The sequence below is a fragment of the Oryza glaberrima genome, chromosome 12 (assembly GCF_000147395.1).
Source record: "Oryza glaberrima chromosome 12, OglaRS2, whole genome shotgun sequence".
Lineage (NCBI taxonomy): Eukaryota > Viridiplantae > Streptophyta > Magnoliopsida > Poales > Poaceae > Oryza > Oryza glaberrima.
This window is the reverse complement of record NC_068337.1, coordinates 17,626,514-17,634,347: the sequence shown is the minus strand read 5'-3', so window position 1 is coordinate 17,634,347 and position 7,834 is coordinate 17,626,514. Positions and strand designations below refer to the sequence as shown.

The following is a 7,834-nucleotide window of genomic DNA, read 5'->3' as shown; positions in this document are numbered from 1 at the left end:
CCAAGGAGGTGATTGAGCATAAACTCATGGTGCGACCCGACGCCAAGCCAGTTAAGCAAAAACTGCGGAGATTAAGCGAAAACAGGCCATACGAGAAGAACTCGACAAACTTCTCAAAGCTGGTTTCATCAGAGAGGTTCTCTATCCAGAGTGGCTTGGCAACCCAGTCATGGTTCGCAAGGCCAACGGGAAGTGGAGGATGTGTGTCAACTTCAACGACCTCAACAAGGCGTGTCCCAAGGATCGCTTCCCTCTCCCTCGAATAGACCAATTGGTGGACTCTACAGCCGACTGTGAGCTATTGAGTTTCCTTGACGCTTACTCCGGTTATCACCAGATCGGCATGGCTAAAGAGGATGACGAGAAGACAGCATTCATCACGCCGTTCGGTGTATTCTGCTACACCAAGATGCCGTTTGGATTGACAAGCGCAGGCAACACATACCTCTAGGTACCATGTTGATACTCTTTTTTTTTTGTTGGTACCTAGCCTAATATACAACTATTGTTATTGATACCTCGCAAGTATCAGACTAGGTACCAACCTTAGTACCATGGATACTAGGTCTGGTACCCCAAGTATCAGATCTGATATTTATGGTATCAGATTTGGTACCTCGGGTATCAGTACCATGGGTACCACGTCTGGTACCCCAAGTATCAGATCTGATACCTATGGTAACAGATCTGGTACCTGACAATCATGTGGGGACCACATGGGAGCGCATGGACGCATGGGGGGAAGCGATGCAGATGCATGGAGACACATGGACGCGGTTGGTGGCGTCAACAACTCAACATTAATTCATTATAATCTATCCCGTTAAGCGGGATTCCGTGGTCTAGCAGTACTCTAAAAATTGCCACCATATTCATTCCAATAGTGTAATTTCCTTATTAGTTTGTTATAATAAGATGTTCGTGCTAACTTAGTCAATCTTAAAATATATCGACTTAGTCTTTCAGAGGTGATTATGGAAATAGGGGTGTGTATATGTATCTTCATAAGGATAAGTGTGCGTGTGTTATGAGCGTTTGTGTTTGTATTGTGCTTTTTTTAAAAAAAATCTGGTCATGCAAATGTGTGGGGCACCCTACTAATTCTTAAGCAAAGCTATAGTAGAGCTAACCACTGTATATATCTATTATTTATAACCAATATAATAGTTTACTTATATAATACTTAGCTATACATACATATTACACTTGGCCCAACTCTCATTCTCTCATAAAGTTATTTTTTGACTTGTGCTACAACTGGTTACAGATTTATAGTCTTCTTTTCTTCTCTCTCATATTTTTTTCTCTTCTAACTCCACACAAATATGAGGTGACATATCCTATATAGTCCACTTACACATCATCTTGTTTTAGTTGCTCTTAGTATTCCATCCAAGATGTGAAGCCCTGATCGATTGCATTTTTCTGGCTACCTGTTTCATATTCGCTCGCTCATTTGGTAAAGGGCGTGAACATGAAAGTGCTATTTGTACTAGAGACACGAGGCATTGATGGACCTCATTTTCTGGTACCGTGCTTTCTTGAGAAGTGTTCTTGCATTCTTCTATTATATGAGCATCAATAGCGTCAAATATTTGACGTGGGAAATTGCTTTCAACAAAGCTGACGATATCGATTCCATCTTTGAACATAGGATCCGTTGGTCTTTTACCCGTGATCATCTCCAGAACAACTATTCCAAAGCTGTAAACATCCCCAAAAGTTGATGCACGGCCACCTCCCGCATACTCTGAAGAGTACAAGCTATGGTTATGGACAATTAATTGTTGATTTGTCTAAAATAAACCAAAGGTGAACAAATTATACCTGGAGCAATATATCCTATGGTTCCCTTTACACCAATTGAACTTGTCGAAATTGATGGCGACAAAGAATCAGGATAAAATCTTGCTATTCCGAAGTCTCCCAAAAGAGCGTTCATATCGTCATCCAGAAGTATGTTGCAAGGCTTCAAGTCACGATGGACTGTAGGCCTTCCACAGTCATGATGTAAATAGTCCAATGCATCAGCTATGTTTGTAGCTATGTTTATTCTTTGAGTTAAGTTTAGACATTTTGTGGCTTCTCCTTGCTCTTGGGGACGATGTATCCATGTGTCCAAGTTTCCGTTTGGCATGAACTCGTAAATTAAAGCTTTGAATACATTCCCTTGGCTGTCTACTGTTGAGCATGCAGTTATGATTGGGAGAAGATTTCGGTGCTGGATGCTTCTCAATGCTTCACATTCCGACATAAAGCTTCTCTCGGCGCCATGCATCTCATGATCAAAAACCTTCACAGCCACTTCTATTTTACTTTCATTCAACTTTCCTCTGTAGACTGTACCGTAGCTGCCTTTTCCGATCAGGTTAGACTCCGAGAAATCTCTTGTGGCTTGAGCTAGATCTTTATAAGAAACTTTAGGAAAGTTCTCGCCAAGAGAAGTCGAAGATAAATATCTTCCTTTTGGTCTCTTCCTCTCAAGGAGTAAAAAGTAGGCCAATAATATGATTGACATGAAGCCAAATATTGGAACTAATATTTTAATCCAGTAATACACTCGTTTCCTTCTCTGGGAAACAGCTGGGCTGCTCGGGCACATGGGCAAACGCAGGTTCATGGCTCCTCCACAGAGTCTCGAATTGCCAGCAAGGGAAACAGCAGTAGCATTTGAACATACTCCATTTTTGGGCATCTCTTCTTGGAAATTATTGTAAGAAATATCTAGCTGGGTAAGAGACGCTAGGTCACATAGAATCACCGGGACTGTGCCTGACAAATTGTTATAGGAAAGATCGAGCATGGACAAGCTCTTCAGGTTTTTGAAAGACAACGGAATACTTCCTGTGAGGTAGTTTCTGTTCATGTCGAGAGTTTGCAACTGTTCACACTGGCCCAAACTGTAAGGAATTTCCCCGGTGAGATTGTTTAATGAAAGATCAAGTTTTATAAGTTGCTGAAGCTTAGTGAAATCTGAAGGTATTGGACCTTCTAGATGGTTAAAGGATAACGAACACTCCACCATTGTGGACACGCTAAAGACCTCTTTAGGTATAGTGCCGGTTAAATTATTAACTCTAAAATCAAGTTTTGAAAGATGCGTAAGGTTTCCCAAGGTGGACGGAATTGAACCCTCGAAACTATTTCTCAATAAACTAAATATTGTTAACCTCGTTAGCTTGCCAATAGAGGACGGGATGGGCCCATTGAAACTGTTCCCGTTGAGATTTACGACTTGAAGATTTGTTAGATTTCCGATCCATCCTTCGATTGTACCGGAATGTTTGTTCGCAGCAAGTCCTAGCCTAGTTAAGCCACGAAGATTTCCTATGCTCGGTGGAACTATCCCTGAAAGTTTGTTCCATCCCAACAGTAAAATTTGAAGGCTGGTGGGTAGATTGCCAATCGAATTTGGTATAACTCCTTCGAGTTGATTATTATTTAAACTAAGGTATTTTAGAAAAGAGCAGTTTCGCAGTGCGCTTAAGAATTCCCAGCTTTTCATGTCCTTTGCTTGAAGCTTGTTATTCTCCAGGGCTAAATCAACCAGATAGCCAAGCTTACCAAAAGAACTAGGAATTTCACCGATGAAATGGTTATATGATAAATCAAATACTTGTAGGTTTGAAGCATTTCCTATGGAATATGGGATCTCCCCTTCAAACATGTTTCGGTTCAGAGAGAATAGTTGTATGCTAGGAAGTCCAATACCAATGTCATGTGGTAATGTCTTACCCAGCATATTAATCTCCAGACTTAGTACCTGAAGAGAAGACAGGTTAAAGATGGATTGTGGGACTATACCTGAAAGCCTATTCGAACCTAGTAGCAACTTCCGCATATTTGACAACTTGCCAAGCTCTTGGGGAATGCTGCCGGTTAGATGGTTCTGGGCAAGACCGAGTACTTTTATGTGACTGATGTTGCCAAGAGTTGGGGGGATGTTTCCAGTGAGATTATTCACAGAAAGGAATAAGCCTGAAAGGTTGGATAGGAGGCCTATTTTGAGGGGAATTTCACCTGAAAGAGAGTTTATATTCAGGTCTAAAATTGTTAGGCTGGAACAATTTGTAAGTGTATCTGGAATAGCACCGGTCAATGAGTTTGAGCTGAGATCAAGGATTTGAATTTTGCGGAGATGGTTGAGAGGAGGTATTTGGCCAGAGAAGTGATTTGTGGACAAGTTAAGTGTACGGAGGAACGTAAGGTTTCCGACAGAAGAGCTGATTTGCCCAGCCAAGTGTAGGCCGCCGAGCTCCAACGCCACAACGCGCCCGGGGTGCGTTTTGCTGCACGTCACTCCCTGCCACATGCAGTGCCAGATACTGGAGTTCCAAGTTTTGAACACTCCAGTGACATCGTTGTTGATTTGACGCTTGAAATATTCCAGTGAGAGCACATCCGTGCTGTTATCAGCTAGCGTTCCGCAACCAATTTTGTTGACACCCAGAGACAATAGCAGCAACGCATAGAATAGACGTACAGTAAGTTTCTCAAGTCGCTTGGCACACATTGAGGTCTTCATTGCCTGCAAAATCGGGAAAGTAAACGACAGGAGCATACGTAGTACATATTCACCAGCAGGAGCAAGGTTGAAATACTGTAATTCCCGTTCAAATTCGAGTGCTAAGACGTTTAACCCATTATTTAAACACACATTCTCAATGGAAATACGAAGTTCAACGGGTGGAATTAAAATATTCGTTTGAAAAAGGGATCAATCTAGGCAACTCTCCTACCTAGCTAGTACTTCGTACCTTTCAGAGAGAAAAACTGGTCGTTCGAGTTAAAAGACGATTGGGGTCATTACAGTGTCGTATACTGATTAGAGGGGAGGGAGAGAGAGAGCGAGCAGGGTACCTCTGCTTGGCCGGAGCGCACAAAACGGCAGCCTCTTCTGCTTGATTTTTCCGGGTTTTGCGTGTGTTCTGTGTACTTGTGCTGCATTCTCAGCTCCATAGGCCCTCAGGGGCTTAAAAACGGTTTTACAGCGGCGTTACATCCACACATTTAAGCTGTCACACCTCATCTTAGCTTGACCGCAATTACAGCGTAGACCTTGACTCTGACTCCCCGAGTCGCTTAAACTAACCATTGCTACATTTCACCTTCTCACCTAGGGCTGTCAAAAAAGGCAAGTTACTCAAACTCGACTCGTTATGAGCTCGGCTCGAGACTACAACGAATCAAAATCGAGGTTCAACTAAGGTTCATGTCCATTAACGAACTGAGCTCGAATAGCTCGACAACTCGAAGTCCTTGCTTTTTTTTTTTCTCCGTGCCTACTGCTATACTACTGTAGGAGTACTGGTACTACTACTATGCTGGCCAGCTGCAGCCTCCATCTTTTTCACCCCTTAGAGCAAGTTTAATAGTATAGCTGGCTATCAACTTCAAAATTTCCATGTCAACAAAAAAATAATAATGGAAAGGGATAGCTTGTAGTACAACAACTAGCTACATAGCACATTTCTCTAAAAAAAATTATTTTATAAGAGCAAGTATAATAGTAGGCTATAAGCTGACTAAATGTTGAGATGGAGGAGAGAAGAGAGGAGAGAGAGAGGAGAAGTGAGCTGTAAACTTACAGCCAGCTTGAACACAACAGCCAAGAAACTCTGTAAGAGAGACAAGTGGGAAACTTGTGATTTGGAGGTAGATTCGTTCGTTGACAGAGCAGCGGGTCTAGCAAACTTGTACGTATTCGATATGGATAGCAGTGCTACATACGAATGCCGTGTCATCCACGGCTATGTCACCATACTGATTATAGGAATATCTCAGGAAGTGGTGAAATATCAGCCGTGACCACCAATCCAATGAACAGGTCCAAAGCACATTGGTTTGAATATGAAATCAATACCATGCAAGTCTTGGCGTAGTTCATCACATTTGTAGAAATCAAGTTCATATTGCTTTCACTACTCTGGACTTCTCTGGTTTTGTACTTCACAATCAAGTTGGAGATTGAATTCGATTAAGTGTTACACTACAAGAAATATTTTTATTATTGTATCACTTTAACTAGCAGCGTGGCCTGTGCAAATGTGTGGTAAGATCTATTTTAGTTAGGGAAAAGTCTATACGTACTAACTTTTTTTTTACTAAATTCTTATTAATACTGACATGTCATGCTATGAGTGCATCTAGATTTTTTATAACTTCAATCTATTTAAATTAAACGGTTGAGATGATTGTTAGTACAAATTTAGTAAGAAAAATTAAGTACGTGTAGCAGTACTCATTTACCAGATTGTAATATGAACTATTTATATCACACGATATAATGCTTTCTTTTTTTCTCTATTATAGGATAATAATTTCGAGTGACTAGAGCAAACGTTGTCCAGCTAATTTTGGTGCCATGAGGACGATGTGTTAACCATCATAAGTCAGGTCTAATGGTAGCAAAAATATTTAGACCAAGTTAATAAGAAAATTTAAGACCGAATATTTTGCTTCTTTTCGTGAATTCTGCCTAATATTTTTCTTTCTATTATCCAATACGAGATTAATTAAAATTCGGAATAAAAAATAAAATAAAATCTGAAATTAGAAAATAAAAAAGAGAGTTTAAGTAGGAATATAATTTTTAAAGATTTAGAATTGGAAATAAAAAAAGAAAATATTAAAGGAATAGTCCATATAAAACACAATATGAGATTAATTAAAATTCCAAATAAAAAAATAAATTAAATTCTGAAATTAGAAAAATAAAAGTAAGTGTTCAACTAGGAATACCATTTATAAATAACTAAAATTCGTAATAAAAAATAAAGACTATTTAAAAAAGAGACCATCTAGAACATATAACGAGATTAACTAAAATTCCAAATAACAAATAAAATAATTCTGAAAATAGAAAAAAAATAACTGTAAGAGTTCAACAAGGAATATAATTTACAAATAAAATATATCGGAATGAAAAATATGGAAATTTAAAAAAAAAAGATCATCTAGAACACAACGATGATATAGAAGTATAATGTATAGTGATAGCTTTTAACGAGACTTCTATAAATTAAAAAATAAAATCAATGAGACAATAAACTCTAAAAACTATAAGATCTAACTTTTAAAAATTCTAAGATTCTAAGGAGAATAAATAGAAGTCGTGGTGGATCGAGCAAACAAATAAAGAAGGGGTGACAAAGAAGTAACATGTAGCAACTGATGTGACTTTTAAAAGTTATAAAATTAGAAATACGGAAATGATATGGTTTGGTCTTTTAACGTCTCAAGACAATGAGATAGCTATTTAATAAATTTTAAGTAAAATCATATTAAAAATAGATAATTTTGTATGGGTGCTAGCCGCGTAATTGCGCGGGCCACCCAGCTAGTTATGCCTAATATCATCTTGATATATCCTCACTATAGTTTGCCTAATATTTATTCTTTTTCTTGCTATTATGCCCACAAAGCTGGTTCGTGCCTCTTGTACTTTAGTTTGTGCAGTCTCCCATCAAATCATTTGGGCCATTGATACATAGTTTATACCATAACTTCTTTTTGATTTTCTTAGGCATGCTGGTGTCCACCCCAGCACCCTACTGATTCAATGTTTATTATATTAATGTAAAATATCAAATAATATTTGTCCAAGTATGCAAATTTTAATTAGCTTCTGCCATGCCAAAACCGTTCACTACAGAGGACATCTAGGTGAGAAAAAAATTAGAAAACTACAACTATCTCGTCAAAACTATCAATTTGTTATGCAAGACATTTCAAACAAGCAACAGTATTTATCATAGGACCAAAACTATCAAGTTTGGACCTACATGTTACACATCCAATACTCATGCATGCTTCTGCAAGTTAGGCACATCTG

General features: G+C 38.8%; 1 protein-coding gene across 1 annotated transcript; it reads right to left on the bottom strand.

The window, feature by feature from the left end:
* Nucleotides 1–1,153: 1,153 nt before the first annotated feature.
* On the bottom strand, nucleotides 1,154–5,336 carry LOC127756763 (receptor kinase-like protein Xa21). Its single transcript, XM_052282139.1, has 3 exons — nucleotides 4,861–5,336; nucleotides 1,828–4,528; nucleotides 1,154–1,750 (listed from the first exon to the last, which is right to left on the bottom strand). The coding sequence occupies exons 1-3, from the start codon at nucleotides 4,957–4,959 to the stop codon at nucleotides 1,371–1,373; spliced, it is 3,180 nt and encodes a 1,059-aa protein (XP_052138099.1). The 5' UTR covers nucleotides 4,960–5,336; the 3' UTR covers nucleotides 1,154–1,370.
* Between the last annotated feature and the right edge of the window lie 2,498 nt (nucleotides 5,337–7,834).

What these genes read in the sequence shown, in the direction of transcription:
- LOC127756763 (XM_052282139.1), bottom strand. Translation starts at nt 4,959, where the DNA reads ATGGAGCTGAGAATGCAGCACAAGTACACAGAACACACGCAAAACCCG. An exon ending in TGCGCTCCGGCCAAGCAGAG is followed by an intron (nt 4,529 to 4,860) that starts GTACCCTGCTCG and finishes CCGATTTTGCAG; the next exon opens with GCAATGAAGACCTCAATGTG. An exon ending in CATAGGATATATTGCTCCAG is followed by an intron (nt 1,751 to 1,827) that starts GTATAATTTGTT and finishes TGTACTCTTCAG; the next exon opens with AGTATGCGGGAGGTGGCCGT.